This window comes from Carassius auratus, chromosome 18 (genome assembly GCF_003368295.1).
Source record: "Carassius auratus strain Wakin chromosome 18, ASM336829v1, whole genome shotgun sequence".
NCBI classification, from domain to species: Eukaryota; Metazoa; Chordata; class Actinopteri; order Cypriniformes; family Cyprinidae; genus Carassius; species Carassius auratus.
Genome location: NC_039260.1, coordinates 106069 through 130000, shown reverse-complemented (window position 1 = coordinate 130000; position 23932 = coordinate 106069). Strand labels below are relative to the sequence as shown.

Below are 23932 nucleotides of genomic sequence, written 5' to 3'. Positions count from 1 at the left end.
TCGGACGACAATATCTGTCTGAGATACAACTATTTGAAAATCTGGAATCTGAGGGAGCAAAAAAATCTAAATATTGAGAAAATCATCTTTAAAGTTGTTCAAGTGAAGTTCTTAGAAGTGCATATTACTAATCAAACATTAAGTTTTGATATATTTACGGTAGGAGGTTTACTAAATATCTTAATGGAACATGATCTTAACTTAATATCCTAATGATTTTTGTCATAAAAGAGAAATGTATAATTGTGACCCATACAATGTATTGTTGTCTATTTCTATAAATACATCCGTGACACTGATGACTGGTTTTGTGGTCCAAGGTCATATAAATGTGGTATTTTTCTTCAGGATAACATCCGAGACATCACCGATTCGCTCATCAACCACTGCGAAGACCGGAAACTGGACGAGAACTCAAACATCCAGGTGTCCGATGAGAAGATCGTCGGAATCGTCAATGACCTCTTCGGAGCTGGTGAGCGCTGGGAAATCTGAATAATTTTCGATCTCTGATCTCTGTGTGATATTAAAGCGCGTCTGTGCTCATTGACAGGTTTCGACACGATCAGTACGGCTCTGTCTTGGGGTGTCGTCTATCTAGTGGCCTACCCTGAGATCCAGGAGCGACTGCAAAGAGAGATGAGTGAGTTTCTCTCTCTTTATGTCTTTCTGTCTAGATGTAGTCTTAAAAATAAGGTTTCCGTAAGGGGGTTTCGCAGCGATGCCAAAGAAGTACAATTGTTGGTTCCTCAAAGAACCTTTCAGTGAAGAACATTTTAGAAATCTAAAGAACTTTTTTCCACTATTAAGAACCCTTTTAATCTATAAAGAACCAAAGCTCCTTTACTGGCATTGAAGGTTCCGTGAAGAACCTTTAATATCCATAGAATATATATTAACAAAAAGTTCTTTTTTTTCATAAATGTTGTTAAAATCTTTGTAGAGGAAAAGATCGGACTGGACCGTACGCCACGTTTGTCAGACAGAACGGACTTGCCGCTTCTCGAGGCCTTCGTTCTGGAGATCTTCCGTCATTCATCCTTCGTTCCTTTCACCATTCCTCACTGGTGAGTTGAGAACAGCATCCTAGCATTAAATAAAACCATATGTGAATCGAGTTACTGAAGAGGGACGCCTGTAAACAACGCTGTGCTGTTGGCCACACCAATGACTGCTTGTGTTTTTCTCTTTCAGTACGTCTAAAGACACGTCGCTCAACGGATATTTCATTCCCAAAGACACCTGTGTGTTTGTAAACCAGTGGCAAGTCAACCATGACCCGTAAGTTTCTCACAATGACCTAAACAATGTTGGGGAAAGTTACTTTTTTAAAGTAATGTATCACAATATTGCGTTACTCCCTAAAGAAATTCTGTTACTTAGTTACTTTTTATGAAAAGGAATGCGTTACGTTACTTTACTAGTTACTTAGAAAAAAGTAATCTGATTATGTAACTCGCATTACCCCCAACACTGGACTTAAATGGTGCAATGCGCTCTTGAACGAAGCTGAACTGTCTGTTTCTTCTTGCAGAGAACTGTGGAAGGATCCTTCGAGCTTCAACCCCGACCGATTCCTCACCGCAGACGGTACAGAACTGAATAAGATGGAAGGAGAGAAGGTGTTGATTTTTGGACTTGGGAAGCGGCGCTGCATTGGAGAGTCCATCGGACGTGCCGAGGTCTTCCTGTTCCTGGCCATCCTTCTCCAGAGGTTAAAGTTCAGCGGGATGCCCGGAGAAATGCTGGATTTGACGCCAGAGTACGGGCTGGCCATGAAACACAAGCCCTGTATGCTCCGTGTCACGCCACAACCCGGCTTCTGAAACAAAAACAACGTTGTTGTTTGAGTTGAGATCCGTAGCGCCTTCATTTGTGATTCCGGTTTGGCACAAACCTCGCCGTCGGCTCGCAATGCCAAATATTTAAAAGATGCTTGACTGCGATGCAGGTGAAAGCATCCGGTGCATTTTACTGCAGTTATTTCAACCATGCTGGATAACCCAGAGTGTGCATGTGGCTTTATCACCTTTATCATGTACATACATCTGTGTTTTCATATGCATGTGCACGTATGCATGGGTTTGTCCTTTCAAAACTCGAATGCTGATGCTGATAACATATTTGTGCTTCCAAATATAGTGCACAGATAACACCGAGTGCCTGTCGCAGCGCATGCGTCTGTCAAACGAATGCCTTCTGTTGTCATAAGCTTAACGCAGGTTCCTCAGATCTGCTGGACTACATACACTGAAGCTATTTTCTGCTCGATTACAATCCCAAAATGTGATCCTCTTTTACTATGCACATTTTTCATGTGCCTGATCTTACGTTTGTACAGACTGTTGAAATTTGTATATACCTTTTTATATTTATCAAGGTGCTTCTGGACATTCAATATCATTCTAAATCAAATTTACGTCCCTGAATTATGTTTTAGTTGTTTAATTGTCTCTATGACCTGATACTCTTTGTGGCAGGTGCTTACTGTTTTGTATAATGAAGGAATTTAATGTTCTGAAGTACTATTCATGTAAATGTTGTCCCATATAAACATTGTTTTTGCATAGCCTATTTATGATTTTCTAAATGAATAATAAAACTTTAATTTTGAATGTGTCTGTCTGTTTGCCTCTATTTAAAGATGATGCACATAATTAAATATGTAGAGTTAAAAGCAAGACTTTCTGTTAATCACTTATTGATTTATTGGTGTACTGTGGCATGAGTTATGGAATAAAATGATTATACCATAGTACATAATAACAGCCATATTTTACGAACACTGCATACATGATTCTCAAAAGTACTACAAATGAAACCATGGATTTATAAAATATATGGTTTATGGAACAAACAATCAAATATTATATAACCATTGGTTATATATCTTAAAACGAGTTAAAAGTGTTTAGATGACACAATTTTAATAACGATTTGTGAACCCTTTTTTTCCCTGAAGAACTTTTTCTGTTAATGTAGGGGAATGTTTCTCATCTTGTGCTACAATCTCTCACGGTGTTCCACAGGGTTCTATATTAGGTCCTTTTATTTTTGCATTATATATGATTCTTCTGGGTCATATTATTTAGAGACACAACGTATCTTATCATTTTCTATGCAGATGATACCTCACTCTATTTTCATCTTAAAGATTGCAGCTAAAACAGTTTTCATATTTTCATATCTTACATTCTGTTCGATTCTATTTTGTTCTGTTCTGTTCAACTTTATTCTTTATCTGTTATACCCTGTTCTATTCTATTCTGTTCATTCAGTTTGGTTTTATACTTTTTTATTCTGTTGCAATCTATTTGATCCTGTTCTGTTCAATTCTATTCCAGTCTATTTTATTCTGTTCTTATATTCTATTCTAATATATTCTGATCTATTCTATTCAAATATATTCTGTTCTATTCTATTTTATTTTGATATATCCTGTTCTATTCTATTCTAATATGTTCTTATATCTTCTATTCTATGTTATTTGTGATAGATCCTATTCTGTTCAATTTGAATCTTTTCTATTCTAATATATTGTTCTGTTTTTTCCATTTAATTTGGACATATCCAGTTCTATTCTAATATATTCTATTCTATTTTATTCTGTTCTTATATTCTATTCTAATATATTATTTTCTTATATTTTATTCCAATATATTCTGTTCTGTTCTATTTAAATATATTCTGTTCTATTCTATATTAATTTGATATATCCTGTTCTATTCTCTTCTAGTCTGTTCTAATATCCTCTGTGCTATTTTAATTTCTGATATATCCTATTCTATTCAGTTTTAATATATTCAATTCTAATATCTTGTTCTGTTCGATTCTATTTTATTGTAACACTGTTCTAGTCTATTCTAATATTTCTGTTCTATTTTATTTTATTGACATTCTGTTTTGTTTTATTCCCTTCTGTCCTATTCTTTTTATTTTGATATCCTGTTCTATTCTGATCTATTAATATCTTGTTCTGTTAATATTCTGTTATTCTATTCTGTTCTATTCTAATATCTTCTTTTCTGTTCTATTTTATCGTTATATATTCTGTTAAATAATTTTATATTCTATTGTAATATCTTATGTTCTGTTAAATTCTATTTTGATCTGTTCTGTTCTATACTCTTATTTTTTCCTGTTATGTCCCGTTTTGTTTTATTTTGTTCTATTCTAATATATTCTACTCTAATATCATATGATCTGTTCTATTTTATGTCAATATCTCCTGTTCTATTATAATATATTCGACTATATCATGTTCTGTTCTGGTCTTTTCTGTTCTATCTTATTTTGATTTATCCTATTCTTTTCTATTCTATTCTATTTTGATATATCCCATTATTTTCTTTTCTATTCTATTCTAATATTTTGTTATATTCTATTTAAAATTTATTTTATATATTTTATTCTATTTTATCCTGCCCTGCCCTATTCTATTCTATTCTGATACTGTATATCCCATTATTTTCTATTCTGTTCTATTCTATTCTATTCTATTCTAATATCTTATGTTCTGTTATATTCTATTTACAATTTATTTCATATATTTTATTCTATTTTATCCTGCCCTGTTCTATTCTATTCTATTCTATTCTCTATTTTGTTCTATATTCTATCAGAATTTCTTTCTGATATCTATGGTTCTATAAGTGTAGATTTTAAATGCATTGCCAACATGCAATGAAATGCATTTCAATGACCTTATGAAAGTAAAAAATATTATTTTTAGCAACATATTTTTGTTACTAACAGTATGTTTTTCATTTCTAGTTTACAGCATATAGTTTATTAGGGTGTTCATTAGGAGTAATAGCTGGAAAAGATCTGACTCTAATGTCTCTCACTGAGCCTGCAATCACTGCTACCAAATCAAAGCTTTCTGCTGTCTACGTGCAGGTAAAAAAAAAAAAAAAAAAAAAAAAAACAGAACAAGGACATGATAGTAACACACCGTGCATGATGCATGTAGTCACGACATCACAAACTCTCCCTCGATCACACGAGATGCAATCCAACACCACTTCAAATGAGCTGTGTGTTCATTTAGGATCCAGATATTCCTGTTAAAGAGCAGAAATATAATCTAGTGTGGGTTGAGATGTTTGTGTAAGAGGCATCCAGAGGTCACGTGATCCACCGTTACTATCATCTGTGGTGAAATCTTTGAGTTGTGATTATAGACACTGCAGCGATTAATAAGTGAGGACGATTAAAGCCACCGATGTTCATTTTCAAGCCAGTGGACTTTTGAACGGACTGTGTTTATCTGGGTCAGGTGACCTTTGGCATGGAACAGAATTACACTTTACAACATTGTTTACTGCCTTCAGAGCAAGAGCTTTTTTAAGTCCGAGGCTTTTCCAGGAACTTTTCCTGAGCGGCAGAATGACTCTGAATCTGTGCTGAATTTAACTGAAAACTGAGTGTTTACTGTGGTGCGTTTGCATTATTACACACTATCTTCCTCCTTTACCTGTTCAATCCCCAATTCTTTTCAACAATTAAAATATCCAGATGATGTGTCATTAGTAACCCATCGAAATAATCAATAATTATTCAAGTTCAGTGTTTTTTTAATATTATTAAGATAATAATGTAGTTTTAATTCATATTTTCCATAAACTCTAGTTAAAAATGAGGTAATGTTAGTTAGTTAGGTAATGTTCTTCATGTTAGTAATTTTGTGGATATTTATAGGCTATTAGTTATTGTTTTGCACATTGCTCTCTCTCTTTCAAAAGCTGGAAGTTTACTTCAGGTGTTTGTTTGCCCTTGCCCTAATATCCCTGCCGCTTCCTTCCTCTTCTTGATTGGTCGCTGTCACGTGGGCGTGGTTATTGGCTGACACTTTTTTCCGACCGTCTGTCAATCTCTGGAGTGTGAGAACCTGAGTGCGTTTCAACAGATGTCCTCTAGCAGCTCCTCGGGTATCGATGAGGAACTCTGCCGTGATTTACTGTAAACTGATTTTAGGGTTGTAAATGTGTCAGTTGTGTGTTTGCATGTTTACATAAATGATGAAATGATGCAGAAATGATGTCATGTTCCGTAGCTCGTGCATGGATGAAAGCATCTGCCTGGTGGTGATGCATTACAGAAGTCTTAATTCATATTTTCACAAATTAAGGCCTAAAATGTCTTACACAAGTCATGGCATTAAATGTTGCATGCAGTGCAAAAAGTTCATATAGTTCAGTTCTTAACATCAATGTTATATTTATTATTAAAGTGTCATGCAAAGTTTGGGATTTGCCTTGTAATGCCTCATGTGGGATGTTTTCTGGAAGGATGAGACGTCAGCAGGAACGTATAAGGACTCTCAGATTGATTTATTGATAGCTTTCCTCTGCGAGGACACTCCGGGGAACTTCCAGCTTTCGATCTGAGCTGCACGGCATGAAATCCGAGCTGTTCTCGCGTAACAGTATCAGTGAATCACTGGACTTCTGGTAAGAGCATGCATCTCTTCGAAACCCGCCAAGAACACGTCCGGTTCACATTTCACTCCAGAATCAAAAGAAAAAGCAACCAGATGGAGAAAACCCCCGGTCTCAGTACTGTAACCTCTCAAAAACAATTAAATCTGATTCATGCACGGTCACAGCTTATGTGCTTCCTTCAAACTGAAGTGATTTCAATCATTGTGTTACAGTTATATTTTACTTTAATACACCAGAGAATCACTTAAAAACGCAATCATCTAATGAGAAACGCAAAAGGTGATTTAAATATAACAAATAATTGTTTTGCAGTCATGTTTTACTGAAAATCATGAGCATCTGAGCATCTGTTGAGAAACACCATTAATAACATTAATTTTATATTATCCATGTTAGTTTTAAAAGTTTTAGTCATTTTGTTTTTATTTTATTTGTTATTGTATTATTATAAATACATCTAATTATATATATCTAAAATATATACATTTTATTTCAGTTTCCTTTATTTCAGTTGTTTTAGGATATCAATTTAGACAAAAAACTATTTTTAAATGTTGTCTTGGCAATATATTTACATATGTTTTTTTATGAATTAGTTTATGTGTGTGCTGTGTGTACATATTATATATGTAAGACTATGCATATTTACATGTTATTAATTATAATCATTGCATATATATTATAATTTAATACATTAATATTAATTCAGTTAATATTTATTTTATTTCAAGTAACAGAAATATCTCTTTTTAATGGTTTTATTTTTAGTTGGCTCTAATAACTGAGGTGAAGATCTAATCTAGACGGCTGGAGATGCACTTCCGGAAGCCGAGCATCAGATCAGTCGTGTTAATTGGTTAATTGGTTAATGAGCGCGCGCCTGGAGTGTGGCGTGAGAGCGGACTGCTGGCGTGAGAGAGTCTGTAGCGTGACAGCTCAGCTGGGATGGGGCAGAACAGCAGGTTTTTCCCAGTTGTTTGTAGTTTTTGCTTTGTTTGAGCACGCATTGGGACAGAAGTGTACGACTGTGACTGTGTAAGGGATGCTGGTCAGTAACCTCCTTCAGGATTGAATCTGCTGTCATCAGACTCAGACAAAGCACAGGCTGATGATGCTCAGGATCACAGGATTGATTTGTTGATGCATGACGCAAGATCTGTTTTCAAAATTCTCTGTAAACCCATCACGTTTACTGTAAAAGTCTAAGAACTTATTTTTGATTTTGCTATTTTTTTTTTGTTTTTTTTTTGTTTAGAAAGATAAACATGTATAGTGATGAAAGCCAAAATATTAAATATCATGGATGAATATTTACTGAGTAATCCACTGTTTTGTAGAGGGGGTCAAAATGGCAATTTTTCACCTGAGATTCAGAGCCAGATTACAAGGGGTTAAAATGACGTTGAAGTCGGCCGCCATCTTGTAGCAGAACTTCACTTGCGTTAGCATTCCCATTGACTCCATTCATTTTGGCTCACTTTGACCGCGAATAACTTTACATCTGAGGTGTTTAAAGACTCTGTTTGTCCATTATTTATTTCTAAAGATACACGACAATGTATAAAGGGCTCCATTACCTTCTATGTTACATTATGGCCCCGTATAAACAGTTTTTGTAAAAAATAGGCTAACGATTGCGTCATAACCACTCGGCTCTCTGTCGCATTACCGTACAGACAGGAGGAGAAGCTCGCAGGCAATTAACTTAATATGGCGTACTGGCGTTACATTTTAAAATACTATACAAAATAATTAATCAGAATACTTACTCCTGCTCACTCACGACAAAGAACTCCCCGCTCAAGCTCGCCGTCTCTGCAAGATTAACGATGGCAGTTTGCACGCACAGCTACTAGAAGATTTACATCTGTCAGACAGGTTGCTGACGTCATCACGCTTCGTTTGAGTCTGCGCGTCAGAAACGGAAGTGCTAAAAAACACAAAAAAATGGGCTTCACTTGTCTCAATTGAGTTCCAATGGGGTCGCTGTGTCCATTTCTTTTACTGTCTATGAGATTGGTAGGTCTGTTAGTTAAATCTGTTGACTTTAGCAATCTTTGTTGCAGTATGCATCAATGGTGATCTTTCAAAAATGGGGAAAGAGAGCACCTTTTACATTTTTTTTCTCCAAAGTTTGCAAGTCTGTAATTTAAGAAGTATTAAAGATATCTTCATGTCATTTTAGATATTGGGTCTTAACAAACGTGTCTTTTGGCATCTTTAATGGTAAGGCTCTATATGGTCCAGTTCCAGAGATATTGTAGTTTTAATATGGCTCCAGGAGTAAATCGTTAAATTCTACACATCTTGAGTGGTCAAAACCCAAATGTGGGTCACAAATATGAAACTTATTTTCTTTTAAAGAGCAATGTCTAAAGAACAAGTAATGTTTAAACTAGAACTGTATCTTGTTTCCTTCTGTCAGAACAACTGTATTAAACACCTGTCTGAGTGCCATATGTATACTTTTCCCAAAGTTTGCATGCCTGTAACTCAAGAAGTATTAAAGATATTGCAATATGGTTTTAGATTCTAGTTTTTAATAAACGTTTCTTTTGGAGTCTTCATTTTCAAGGCCCTGCATCGTTCAGTCCCACAGATATGAATGTTGTGTGTGTGAATGGCCCCTAATTCTGCCTGTGTCGTCTTGAGTTGCTGTCTTTGTAGGGAGCTCACTAGGGTTCATCTCAGTTGTCTTGGCACTGGGACTCTGTTGAATCTTCAGAGCGGGGTTTGATCGGTCCATCGTCCTCTACACATCCTCTTCCAGCACTAAATAGGAACGCCGTTTTTTAGCTCTAAAAATATCCCAGAGATAAACAAGCAGAGAAATGTACCTCCGAAAATCGTGCAGCCGTGCCATTTCTTCTTTCACCTGAGCATGGCGTGTCAAGATGGGCTGATAAATACGTGCCTAAAAAACCTAGAGAAACAAGAGCGCCACACCCAAGATGGCCGCCAGCTTAACCCTTAAACCGGCAGCCTTCAGCAAGCGTGCATTACATCGATCAAAAGTGCCAGTAAAGACATTAATAATGTCACAAAGATTTCTATTACAAATAAATGCTGTTGTTTTGAACTTTCTATTCATCCGTGAATCCTGGAAAATAAAATGCATTACAGTTTCCTAAAAAATATTGTTCAGCACAACTGTGTTCATCATTGATGATAATCAGAAATGTTTCTTGAGCAGTAAATCATCATATTATTCTGATTTCTGAAGATCATGTGACACTGAAGACTGGAGGAATGATGCTGAAAATACAGCAGAGCATCACAGAAATAAATTACACTTTAACACAGATTCACACAGAAAACAGATGTTTTAAATAGTTATTATATTTTACATTTTTACTGTATTTTTGGTTAAATAAATGTAGCCTCTCTGAGCAGAAGAAACCTTTTTCAAAACATTGAAAAATCTTGGCGCCCCTAAACTTTTGGTAGTGTAAAACAAATGAAATTCCTATTCACACATGATTTTTATAAATATATATTTTTTGTATTTTATGATTTAATATTTTGAATGAATACTTATTAATTAGTGTTTCTGGATGAAGTAGCTGCAGTGCAGTTCGACAAAAAGAAGCATGACATATTTTATGCAATTAATACCTTTCACATTGCATTCATGCTTTTTCTGGGAATCGAACCCGTGACCCTGGTGTTACTATTTGAGCTGATGCACACTCTCACGCACACACTCACAAACACAGTCACGCACACACACTCTCACGCACACACACACACACACACACACAGTACAGTACGTGCTGACTGTAATATACGCATCTCACATACGTGACACATGAAGAACACAGCAGGGCCGATGATGAGAGATCTGCTTAAACACAGACACACACACACACACACACATGCTGACAGATCTGTGTGTTTGATAGCACAGCAACAAAATCAAAAAGAGTCAAGTGATAAGCGTGAGACACAACTGCAGATTAATTCAGGTGCAGTAGAGGGACGTAAACATAAATATATATATATATATATAAAGCTCTGTGTTTGCAAGAAGGAGAGTGTTTAAATCTCAAGATTCATAAGAAAGTTATTTTTGACTCTCTTACAGTAAAAGCAAAAGCCAATAAACAACAACAAAAGACTGATGGGAAATTAATTTGTGACACTTGCTGTAGAATAATCTGTATACAGATGTAATAATGTAATAATATCTGTATAGAGATGTTTCTCTGGTAGCAGAGCACAATGAAGTGAAGTCTTCAGTAGTTTTCAGTCTCTAGTGATTGTCAGCTGTAGTTTAGCGCCACCTGCAGGATCAGACACAGCATCACAGCCTCAATGATGGACACGAACAGCACAAACTCAGAAGCTCAGCTCAAATAAGAGCAGAATTACGGAAGTCTGTTTCCACCACTGAATAAACATTTAAAACGTTTTTTTTTTTTCTTGCAATATTTTATCTCTATACATAATTGCTTAAAACCAATAAGAAAGCTTTATCAACTTTCTGATTAAATGACTCTAGACAGGAATAAAATATCTGGTTTTATTACAGCATGTTGAGCTAAAAAGCATTTGAATTCATCTGAATGTCTGAACCCTATTAGACTTCAACCTATTTCTTCATTCAGAGGTGCATTTCAGTGATCTCAGTTCTGGCTGTGTTCCAAAATTAGTGTAGTGTCTAGTATGGAGGATCATTTTGACCCAGAATAAAAAATATAGAGTTTATAGCCCACTTTGAATCTTTATCTTGTAACATTTTTTCTTACAATTCTTACAATTTACAAGTCTGGTGAAATAATGAATCAGCAAAGAGAAATTTATAATCTTAGCTGTTATTTTCTTTGGTTCATTTATCACACAGATAGTAGAAAGTCAAGCCGAGCGCTTTGCATTGTGGGAAACAGCATCTCACACAGTAAGTAAATGCAGATTGTAACTGATGTTCCATACATAATGTGCACTGCTAAAAGAGGAGTATACAAATCTCTACTCCATTCCAGTCTTTTCATCCCACTGATCAAGAGATCTCAGGTAAAGCGTTTATTACGGATGATTTTCTGATGCATGAGTTCCTCATCTGACTCTACCTGCTCAAATTGGTCTGGGCTTCAGTCTGTTTGGGGTGATGCAGTGTAACGCAGCGGTTATTCCAGCATCATGTGTTCGGCATCAGCTCTCCTTCTCCTGACACCCAGTCCTCAAGCTCCGCCTCTCCGCTGGAGAGAAGGGGTGTGTCCACCGAGAGGCCACGCCTCTTCCCAAACACTCGCTGCTGCAGCTCAATGATGTCATGACGGATATCTGCCATCATCAGCAACAGGAAGTCAAAAGACCCTGGAGGCCCCTGGAGAGAGAGAGAGAGAGAGAGAGAGAGAGACAGAGAGAGAGACAGAGAGAGAGAGAGAGAGAGAGACAGAGAGAGAGAGTGTGAGAGAGAGAGAGAGAGAGTTATAGTTAACTAAAATATATTTCTATTAAAAAAAAAAAAAAATCAATCACATAAAACAAAATAAACTGAAGTAAAATATAATGTATAATGTAATTTGATTTAATATACCAAGTTTTATTTCTGCTTCCTGCCAAAGAAACATTTCTCTTATTAATTCAGTTGAACTTTATTTTTACATAAAACCCCTATAGCAATATAAAAATAACTAATACAAATTACAAAAACACACACAAAAATTACAAAAGCTTTAACAAAAAAATAAAATAAAATTTCGTTATTTTTTTTATTTGTATAGAATTTATTTTCCAATTTCATTTTATTTTTTTGTAAACTAAGTAGCTCAGTGATAATGAAATAACATTAGTGTTATACATACTATTTTTAAACAGTCTTATCTATTAATATACTTCTATGGGAGATCTTCATATTTAGAATTGAATACTTTTTTATTTAGGCTATCAAACCAGTATATATATATATACACACACACACACACACACACACACAAACACACACTTGGATATTTAAAGAGTGTAGTTTACAAAAATAAATAAGTAAATAAAGAGAGGGTGGGCAGTGAAGAGGTTAAGTTGAGCTGAATTAAGTGCAGAAGTTCAATATTTCTGTTCAGAACAAACTGAAGATGAACACAGACACATGTCTTTACTGATGAGTTTAATCAGTGAAGGAGGAACTTACTGGAGATCCTCTGGCTCCAGGAAAACCTCTGTCACCCTGCAGAGATACGTTCACACACTCATCTCACTGTTCATCTGATTCATATCATTTACAGCAAAGACAGCATTCAGCTAGTGTACTACATTCAGACATAACACTGAACTGACACTATTGTGTTCATCTACATGAAGCAAGACAAACGTGCCTTCTGTCCGTCTTTCCCAGGCGCTCCTGGCCGTCCCTGGACAAACAGAAGAAAAGTAATGATTACTCCATGATCATCCGGAGTCAGACGTGAGAATATGAATCATTCGTGGAGTGTTTTCTCAGATTTACCACCGGTCCCCGTCTGCCCGTCTTTATGTGCTGAAGATCCGGCTGTGGCCCCGTCGGACCCATGTCTCCTCTGGGCCCCTGGAGCCCCGCCGGCCCTCGCTCTCCCTTCTGCCCTCGCTCACCTGACACACAGCAGACATCAACACACACTTCTGTGTCAGGTCTGCACATTCCTCTGACTCAGATCACTTTTACAGTGTTATGTGAGATATTGATTTAATATGACAACAGAGGCGCGAGATATATTAAAATATACACAATATATCAACTATTATGTTCTTGCTGTGTGTGTGTGTGTGTGTGTGTGTGTGTGTGTTCACCTGGAGGTCCTGGTGGTCCAGAGCTGGTGTGACTCTCAGGATTTTTCCCGTGAGCTGGTTTGTGGCTGTTATTATCCAGACTGAGAGACGAACCCTGAACACACACACACACACACACACACACACACACACACACACACACACACAGATGAGATGTGTTTGAGCTCATCAGCAGAGTGTGCATGTTACCTGTGTGTGCGTGTGTGTGTGTGTGCACATGAGTAAGTATGTGTGTCACCTGTGTGTGTGTGTGTTACCTGTGTGTGTGTGTGTGTTACCTGTGTGTGTGTGTGTTACCTGTGTGTGTGTTACCTGTGTGTGTGTGCATTTGCATTACCTGTGAGTGTCAGTGTGTCAGTTACCTGTGTATGTTACTTGAATGTTTGTGTGTGTGTGTGACGGTGTGTTACCTGTGTGTGTGTGTGTGTAAGTGTGTGTGTGTGTGTGTGTTACCTGTGTGTGCTCCAGCAGGAGTCTGATCTGCAGTAAGCTGCTCCTCATGTTGATGAAGTCCTGACAGCTGAGAGAACACCATCCAGAGCTCATCTGAGTCTCAGACTTACTGGAGGAGCTCACTGACACACACACACACACACACAGTACACATGCTGAACACACAGATTTAACATGAGCTGAAGTACAGTATAAGAACTGTCTATTGAAAACCCCAGATTTGCTGACCATCAGTCATCATCAGAATTGCAGTAATTTCATTGGTGACACTAAGTCAGCATTTGGCAACATTTTTATTTTAAAACCTGAATATGGAAACTCTATAGTATTTCTATGAATAAATCTCTGACAGAGACTATCAGCCAATCACTGTGTGCATAGTTAATAAGCTTGATGACATCATCCATAGCAAGGAGCTTAGCCCCGCCCCTTCCTCTGAGCTTCACCCTTCTCTCTATTCTTCAGAACAAGTTTGTCTCCGCAGCTTTGTGAATAGGTTTCAGGAGAAAACTCTTACTGCTCTTTAGAAGAACTCTTAGAGGTAACAATGAGTCACACACACACACACACACTCACAGAGACTCACGGTTGTGTTCAGGAGCGCACGAGCGCTGATCTGGAGTCAGTGTGAACCCATCGTTACAGCGGCAGCGGAAACTTCCCGGAGTGTTTTCACACACGTGTTCACAAACGCTGCTGTTCGATTCCTCACACTCGTCCACATCTGCGCACACACACACACACACACACACACACAGACACAGAGGTTATGACAGTGTGTGTGAGAGCAGCACTGGACAAGCGTGTGACCCACTGACCGATGCAGTACGGGTGCAGGTGCTGCTGCTGTCGCTCTCGGTCGAAGCGGAAACCCTCGAAACACGTGCACAACACACGGCCGAAGTTATCCGTGCACTGCTGCTCACACGGAGACCCGGCGCACACGTCCAGACCTGAACACACACCGCCAGCCTTCAGCTCACAGTTCACAGAGCACATTCAGCACACACATAACATCGGTGTTTCAGGACAACATGGGAAACGCCTTTAATGTCGCTTCAAATTGAAATGGTTTTTATATCCTTAAGCAGTAAATCAGTATATCAGAATGATTTCTGAAGATCATGTGACACTGAAGACTGGAGGAATGATGCTGAAAATACAGCGGAGCATCACAGAAATACATTACACTTTAACACAGATTCACACATAATTAAAATATAAAAAAAAAAATATTGAATCAAATAAATGCAGCTTTGGTAAGCAGAAAAGACATTTAAAAAAATCTTAAACTGGCTCATGCAAAAAAAAAAAACAAAAAAAAACAACAACTATATTAACGACTGATTATTTGACAATATGAGAACTGAGCTGAAGGTTTTACCTACTTTCTGGCACACACTGACCCATCACAAACCTGAAGCCTTCACAGCACTTCCTCCTGCAGACACACATCAATCATTCCTTCACTCGGAGAAAACATCTACATTTATGCATTTAGCAGATGCTTTTATCCGAAGTGACTTACAGTGCATTCAGGCTGTATGTTGCCCCAAAGGCAGCACATTATTAAATAAGTAGAAAATGAAAAAATGTAAATAAATAAAATACAGTTGATTCAAACACACAAAAGTATTTTTTTATGTTTATCATTGACAAAAAATAATAATTAAAATAATAAATAAATAAATAATTAAATCTGTCCCGACTACTTCACTGCTTTCCTTATGACTTGATCTAATATTAAAGAAGAATTAAATCCATTAAACTACACTTCACAGGACAGCGGTGTGTTTATTTTCTCAACACTCATCCAGACAGATATTTCCTCTCTCTCCATCCATCACGTTCTCTCTCTCTCTCTCTCTCCTGTCACTTTCATCATCCTCTCTTTCTGTTTTCACACACTTCATCCCTCCGTTCTCAACACCGTCTTCATCAGACCAACACAAATCACTGTAATAAAGCACACACTTCTGGACGTCTGTGTCATGACCATGTCAGATCAGTTCCTGTGACCCTTGACCTACTGACCTCTGCTGCTCCCTAAGAAGCTGACCTCTTTCAACACACACACACACACACACACACACACACCTGGACTTCATTTGCACAGAATAACACACGATAAAGTGTGGCACTGTGTTCATTTATGTGCTCATGAGCTGGTGTTTTTATTATTACTTTAGAAATATAAAGATGAAGAAGCAGAAGATATCGGTGGTTTTACAGCAAAACAAAAGATGGATGATCTAACGTTTGAAATAAAGAGTGTGTGGAGCCATGTGTTCAGCAGACACACCTCTCGAAATAAACACACACTCCCAGACTCCTCGTCTCATCCTTCAGCTTTTATTCCTATTTTAACGGCTGAAACCCAAACCTGACACCGACCTGCTCCTAAAAACAGCGTCACATTTCAGTCCTCAAATCATTAGTTTAATTACTCTGTCAGAGATGAACATCCCTTCCTCAGTGTGTTTGACTTGATTCAGGAAACAAATTTCAGTCAAGATACACTTACTGAAGATGCAAAACCACATAAGAAGTCTAGTTTTCTTTCGCATTTTTTCTTAAAATGGTTTATATCTCACAATTCAGATGCTTTTCTCAGAATTGCAAGCTATAAATGCAGAATCATGAGATTTAAATGCAGAGTTATGATATATAGATGCAATGCAAGAAAAAAAAGTAAAAAACAAGCTTTCGTAAACATAAATCAACTTGTTATCCTCTTAAATGAAGTTCACATTTTTCTGACTGCACTCACACATTTGTTCTGGTTTTAGGCATAAAAACGCTTAATTTTGATTCATTTCTCAGAAAACAAATATCTTTGGTTTTATTTTTGCGTCTCCAATAAATGTGTCTTGATTTGAAAACAATATTCTATTGTACTGGAAAACAAAACAAAAATACAAGAACATCAGTTTTTATAGCGAGCGACAGATGGGAATTCTACACAGAATAAATGTGTAAAAATGAATTAGGACAGATTATGTCTTGCGGTGTACCTTTTTTCCTTCAATGAGACACAAACCACAGTGTTTCAGCATTTCTGTCAGACCACAACTGCAGGATTGTGAAGGAGTCTCTAATTCACACACGATCATGAATTTTGGACATTTACAATAAATGAGGCTGGAAAGCAATAAATCCAGCCTTATATGCTGTATATCATCATGCACTGCACAAAGCTCAATGTCAGTCTTAAACATCATTTACTGCACTACTCTCACCACCAAACTCCCATTCTTGAGTTGCTTTAGTTTGAAATATCTCGAGATGCTTTGAGAAGATACACTGGGACTCTTTCAGGAATATCACTGTATTTCTTCCCTTTGATTTCTCTCGTATGATGAAGGTCACATGACTCTCCTGTCTCTGATCATTAATGAAGCCGAACGCACCTACTGTAATCACATACTGTACAGTTTGAAGTGAGTTATATTTAGGGATGCACCTGAGACAGCGACCTCTCTGACCTCCAGCTCTCGTACACGTATACTCCACGGTCAGGATCTTGTTCTCCGGACAGTCCTCACTGAGAGAGACGGACACAGACAGAAAATACTGCAGAAATACCTTAAAATATTTTTTTAATTGCTGGAAATGCACTTATCCTCAGGTCATTCGAGATCATGATGTGTCTTCATCAGGTTTCTAGAAATGTAGCATTGCATCAGTGTCTCTGCAGTGAATGGGTGCCGTCAGAATGAGAGTCTGATAAAAACATCCCAATAATCCACAGCACTCCAGTCCATCAGTGAACATCTGGAGAAGACAAAACCTGAAACACATCCAGCATTAAGATGATTTTAACTCTAAACGCTGCTTGATCTGTGCAGATTTCTCTCCTGATTCAGAACAGAACACTTCTTCACTGGAGGAAGTGTTATTATGATCTTAGACTCTATGTGTTTGAGTTAAAATCATCTTAATGCTGGATGTGTTTCAGGTTTTGTCTTCTCCAGATGTTCACTGATGGACTGGAGTGCTGTGGATTATTGGGATGTTTTTATCAGACTCTCATTCTGACGGCACCCATTCACTGCAGAGCATCCATTGATGAGACACTGATGCAGTTAAACCTGATGAAGAAACAAACTCATCCTGATCTCAGATGAACTGAGGGTGAGTGCATTTTCAGCTAGTTCTATTTTTGAGTAAAGCACTCCTTTAAGAAATATTTAATGCACTTTAAAAAAAAAGAAAAACTTAATATTTGTAGTGGTTATGACCATGATACAGAAAATAAGGTTTTCACATGAGACATTTAGAAAAGTCACAAGAGCTTACAGACAGGAAAACTGTAAGAGTGTTAGCATTAAATCCATCAAAGCATTTTTGAGAGTATTAATGTCTCTCATAATAATGAAATAAATTCGAATTTAAGATTAAAGTCATTTCGCTTCAGTCAACTTGGATCAGTAAAACGGTAACACTTTACCATAAGGTTTCATTGCATAACATCAGTTACATGACAAACTTCTGAATTTACAAGACATTTTTAAATATGTTAAATATAAGAACATATAAGAATATAAAAAGCGAGCTTTTATAGTAAAGTGTTATCAGTAAACCAGCAGCTGATCTGAGATCAGAGTAAACTCACAAACACTCACTCAGACGCGTTCACGCCGCTCGTGCACAGAAACACGCACAGGACGCCAAACAGTGCGCGCAGGAGACGCGTCATCTCACTCCGGATTCACTACAATCTCTGAAGAGTGTGAAACTGATTCAGTTTAAAAATGTCAAATTCAGTCCGTCATCATCTCACATGTTCAGTCCTGAAGCCACAGCCGCGCGCACCTCCACAGATGAAGCTCCTCCCCTTCCTCACAGCTCAACACTGCTTTAGGCTCATTAATAATTCAGTAGGGTGTTTTATTTTATTTTATTTTTTTGCATGAAAAGTCTATTTAAAAAAGCTATAACATTTATAATAAGCAGTATGAACTTTCATAGGATTTTAAGTACAATGGAATTTTCTTTCTCAAAGTCACTTTTAATGACATCAAGAATCACGAACCACACTTCTACAGTATAAAACCTATTAACAATCATAAATACACTAATGCATTTGGGATTTAGAATTTTTATCCAGAAATATGTAACCTGTATCCTGATAATACAAAAGCATGCGCTAACAATAAATAATATATATATATATATATATAGTTCGCATTATGGTAAAATAACCTAAATATGCAGTTGTTACTGTGTTGAGTTATTTCTACCTAATTCTTAAAGTGACCAATCAATCTTAGGTTTGTTCATTCTTGATATATATATATATATATATATATATATATATATATATATATATATATATATATATATATATATATATATATATACTTAATTAAAATCAGATAAATGACTAAGACTTTAACTGCACTAATTATAATTATTGTTGATAATAAATAAATCAGCTAATCTTCTCTTGTAATGTCTGTTACTAAAGGAATTAAATCCACATTAATTTTCAAGACTAAATTTCAAACAAGTTTATTAAACATCAACAGTGTGATTATTTTTGTTATGACTGTTTGTGGTCTTCACTGATAACAGACCTTGTCTTAAAATATCAAAGGTTTTACCCTGCAGCCTTTTAACGAAATGTATAGAGATTCATCAGAAATGTTGTCAGGACTATATTTCTATATTTGCCAGTGGTTTCAGAAAGGCTGTGGTTTTGATTGTATTCCTCTGTAAGTTTGTGTGAGTGAAGAGCGCTTGTGATGATCAGATGTGAGTTTAGAGAGAAGCGTGTTGTTGTCCTGCTGAACAATGAGCTTAAACATCTCCTGATGGCCGTCTGGCTTCAGCTCAGTGAAAACACATGCTTCTGCTCATGAAGCTTTCTGAGAGAAACCAGCGATGCCAAGCAAACCAAACCTCACAAACACACACCAAACTCACTCATTCCCACCGGTATAACGTGATTCAGAAAAGACATTAGTGAGCAGCCACAGAGAGAAACAGCAGCGGTTCATTACTGCAGACCGCACAAACCCATCTGAAGCGTTCCCACGTTCCCCGTCTGAAGACGTTCTTCTGTTTGTCAGCAGCACGATGACGGATGAGATTCCCACCGAAGCCAGAACAACAGTCTGACACAATCTTTACTGGAAAACACTCTGTTTATCAATCATATGACAAACATGGACATGGTTTTTATGATTGCTTTAAATCTAGATTGTAAGGTATATGTTAAGAAGAGGAGCATTTACTATATCAAGAGATTTTAACTTTGTTTTGCTCAATATATTTGTTTGTCAGAACACATACTGTATATGTACTATACTGTAAACATGCTTGAATCAAGATATACTTCCAAAACAACAATTAACATGTGCTTGATCAAGTTTATTTACTGTTATTTGTTTTTGTTTTAAGCACAAACCTAATATCTTGTCATCTTGCATCCGAAGTAAATGCATATTGATTTATGAATGTTCAGATATTTGCACTGGAAAGAAATAGAATTCTCAACATAATATAAATTCTATATCAGTTCTATAACATACTATTCTATTATCTCTTGATAACAGATGGAAACGGTCTGAAAGCTTCCTGATTCACTGCTCATTTAACCAGCAATAATCACCTTTAGATATCTGTTTTGAAACATTTAATTATTTTCAACAGAACTGAGCTTTCTTTTCATGTTAATAAAATGTTTCTGTTATTTGCATCTCTGCACTGAACACAGAAGGCTCTTCTAATCTTTTGTTTCTTCTAAGTCTGTGATTTGAGACTCAAGTCTCCGTCTGGAGGGAGTTAAACACAAAAATTCTTGTAAACTCATATAAAAACATTTACAGGGCCACAAATGTACTTCTGAAGTATTTACAGAGAAGTTACAGGATATCTGTGTGTTAAAGTCACAGCGGGACAGAATGAACTCATCGCCATCAGTCTGTGATCTTCCACAATTAAACGTATTTAATTAGAATTAATTAGATGACAAGGTTTAGGATCTTAGATTGATTATATAACACATATACAATAACACATGTGATAACAAATCAGCAGTATGTGTTCACTAACTTGCTCTGCTTGACAAATAAAGTATGAGTTCACTGAGTTAATGGAAATGAAGGAATGCAGATGGATATGAAACAAATTGGACCACAAGCTACAAACAAACGAAGCCGCAGACTTTAACAAGCTGCGTTTATGAGCACAAACGGGTGAGAATCTGTTGAAATCTGTAAAACGGACGGATAAACGTGAACAGATGCAGGTCTGAAACCGTAACATGTTCAGCTTCACCCGTTTAATCATATTAGAGTTCAATCCTGCAACAAAACTGTTTTACTACAACTAGTTTTAGGAGCTGCCAGATTCAAAAAGTTAAATAATAAATACTGAATGTCAGGAAAACTTAACAATGTCATGATGCTAAGGTTGAACTATTAAACTCCCTCACATGCTGTACCTTCATTGATCAGTAGGAGGCGCTGTAACATCTGCATTCAGTCAGTTCAGTTCCTCAGTGAATGTGAACAGATGCACAGACTGGAGGATCTATCAGTCTTGTGAAGCCCAGCACAGGTGGATTGCGGGTAAACCCAAATGTTGTTCCAGTCATGTGTGTATTAGATTTTGTTTATGTTTATGCCTCGAAAACAGGAAGTGAAAGCGATGATATATGACCATAATCATATGCTGATGGTTAGTTACACTCATTCCTGAACTCTGTAACATATTTACAGTTCTTTCTTTTTGAGTAAAGTTGAAACATTTACTTATAATCAATACAATCAAGATAAACTGAAAGTTATTCACTATAATAAAATAAAATATAAAAGACTAACAAATAGCATAAAAGCATAAATAAATAAATGTTTCACAAAAAAAAAAAAAGGACATTCAGTGGGTTATTTTTTTTCATCTGCTCACAAACTAGTATCATAATTTCTTCAAATATTTTCAGGCCGTCTGTGTTTTATGACCTCATTTGTAGGTTCATGTTCACATCAGCTCTGGATGAAAGAGGAACTGTCTGATTTACTCTACTAATCAAATAAGCGAAGGAAAACCTGCTAAGACTCTCCAGAAGCACAAACCGATTTTCTCGATGTAAGTGCGGGCATTGTTTTTAAGTGGCTAAATATTCTAATTTATTTAATAATGTAATTTTTGTGATTGTGTGTCTCACAACAACCATCTAAAAAACTAAACTAAATAAATAAATTGAATAAATAGCAGCTGTATTTGTATTTGAACCTGTATTTGCTCCTCCCTTCATCTGTCACTCATGTCTCCTCTGAGCCAATCAGCTTTGATCTTACAGACACTCATTCACACGGCCTGAGCGATTACTGACACACAGATGTTGAGTTAAAAGACAAAAAACAAATCTGCAAGAGGAAACAAAACCTCTTAAACCATGAATAATGCAGCTGTCATTTGGAGTTTTTATAATGTGAACATTTTGACTGGTGTTTTTATGTAACTTCTAGTTCTTCTGCATCTTGAATCACGTTGTTAATTATGTAAAACACCACATGACTAACAGCATTAGACTAGTCATGGTTAACAAACAGTTAAAATGATCTGGATATAAACTAAACATCCCAGGTCACAAAAACACCTGAAATCTCTCTTACGTTTACTCTTCTCTCCATTACAGCAGATGATGTTTGTGTGTGATGTTCAGACATTTTTGAACAGTAGAGTTTGTACATTTTTCAAATCTGAATATGAGATATTCCCAGGTTATTTTTTGCTTTAACTTGTGTGTTTTCCTTTCATTGTGTAATTAACCACAGACTCATGACTAATGCCATAATAATAACATTAAACTGAAAAGCACCTTAGTGGCTGCAGTTATGACGTCATCATGTTATTATTGTGAGTGTGATGACTGTCAGAACTAAGGATGTCAAAATAGCTAAAACACTAAATTAGCATTTTGTACCATGAGCAATATTCGAATTATATTCGATAAGGTGGAAAAAGATTTCTCTTCTCTCCTCTCTCTTAAAATTTTATTAATGCATTTCTTAAAAACAATTAAATAACAAGATCATCTTTGAAAAAAGCACATAATGTTTAAATAAAATGTTTATAAACAATATATAATTAATAAAGTTGCTTAAACAGTTAGAAACAAATCAGCATCACGCATGTGTGTATGTATAGTTTATGTTTTTGATGGCCACAGAACAGACTGCTGTAACTCGTGTGACCTCTTGACCTCTGAATGTTTTTTTTGCTCAGTTTAATGTGTTAAAGAAACACAAACATGCATTTGAATGGAAAAAAAGAATCAGTGAATTACACTTTTAAAACAGGATTAACTAACAGCTTAAAGGAACGGTTCACTCGAAAATGAAAATGTGCTGAAAATGTCCTCATCTTCAGGCCACCTGAAATTATAATAAACAGATGCATCTCGTTTAAAAACAAAAAAAACAACAAAAAAAAACTGGATGACATTTAGTTCAGGCAAAAAATTTATTTTTGCAATGGTAAAATAAATGTTCAGCAATATCTTCAAAAGATTTCTGAACTTTGGCCAATTTTTTTCTAAACAGAGATGATACGTCAAGGAAATATTGCAAACTTTTGTACATTTTTGTTATGTGGAAATGTTTAAATCTTGTAGAGTTACAATTAACCCTGCGTTTGTGCCTTGTACATGTGAAATGCTTTTTTCAAACCATTTCCCGAATGAAAACAGTGCAGAGTTCAAAGAGATGATAGAAATAAATGAACATGGCCTTCCTGAAACCATTTTCATAACATTTGAATTTTCTGGTGTATGCAATCTCATGCATAAAATAGTGTATTTAAGTGTGCAATTTTTTTTTCTCTTTTAATAATGCAGACCGATTGAACTTTTTAACGACATTGCTCTGAGACCTTCACCGTTATTCCAGCCCACGCTTCAAAACAGCAACGCACGCGGAATTAATTGCAATTGGAAAATCCCACTAAGGATATTGCGGTTCGTTATTAATGTTGGTGGGCTGTATCGTTATGACGAGTGGGTTCCCGGTCCCCACCTCCTTCTTCCCGTGATTGTGAAGTTTTTAATGTTAACGTTGTTCTCGAGACCAGTGAGTGTCACTCATTTCCAATCACTCCACCGGCCTCGCTCCGTTCCCACGGATCTCGGCCGCTCCACTCGTCACATTCGTGCAGCCCTGAACTGTGTGTGTGTGTGTGTGAGTGTGTGTGATTGAAACGCAAATTTAGCTGCAGCCAAGTGACTGTGTGCGACCCACCTTGTTCCATTCTGTGACCCACAA

The 23932-nt window shown here is 36.5% G+C and overlaps 2 protein-coding genes across 4 annotated transcripts in view; one reads left to right on the top strand and one right to left on the bottom strand.

Annotated features, from left to right (window-relative positions):
- Positions 1 to 2615, top strand: part of LOC113118033 (cytochrome P450 1A1-like) — a 6117-nt gene extending 3502 nt beyond the window's left edge. For both annotated transcript variants that reach the window (XM_026286887.1, XM_026286889.1), the window contains exons 3-7: positions 349 to 475; positions 554 to 643; positions 944 to 1067; positions 1195 to 1281; positions 1535 to 2615. In XM_026286887.1, coding sequence (XP_026142672.1) covers positions 349 to 475; positions 554 to 643; positions 944 to 1067; positions 1195 to 1281; positions 1535 to 1826 — 720 coding nt within the window. In that variant the 3' untranslated portion in view covers positions 1827 to 2615. The remainder of the gene's footprint in view (positions 1 to 348; positions 476 to 553; positions 644 to 943; positions 1068 to 1194; positions 1282 to 1534) is intronic.
- Positions 2616 to 10965: 8350 nt separating this feature from the next.
- Positions 10966 to 18488, bottom strand: LOC113118758 (collagen and calcium-binding EGF domain-containing protein 1-like). 2 transcript variants are annotated; one of them, XM_026288175.1, is made up of 11 exons: positions 18287 to 18488; positions 17125 to 17205; positions 15050 to 15102; positions 14480 to 14614; positions 14248 to 14385; positions 13662 to 13783; positions 13209 to 13302; positions 12889 to 13010; positions 12758 to 12793; positions 12574 to 12609; positions 10966 to 11769 (listed from the first exon to the last, which is right to left on the bottom strand). In XM_026288175.1, exons 1-11 carry the CDS (start codon positions 18358 to 18360, stop codon positions 11581 to 11583), a joined length of 1080 nt encoding a protein of 359 aa, XP_026143960.1. In that variant the 5' UTR covers positions 18361 to 18488; the 3' UTR covers positions 10966 to 11580. The 2 variants fall into 2 exon arrangements, with proteins under 2 accessions (XP_026143960.1, XP_026143961.1); XM_026288176.1 differs by having other exon boundaries at positions 18277 to 18398.
- Positions 18489 to 23932: the final 5444 nt, after the last annotated feature.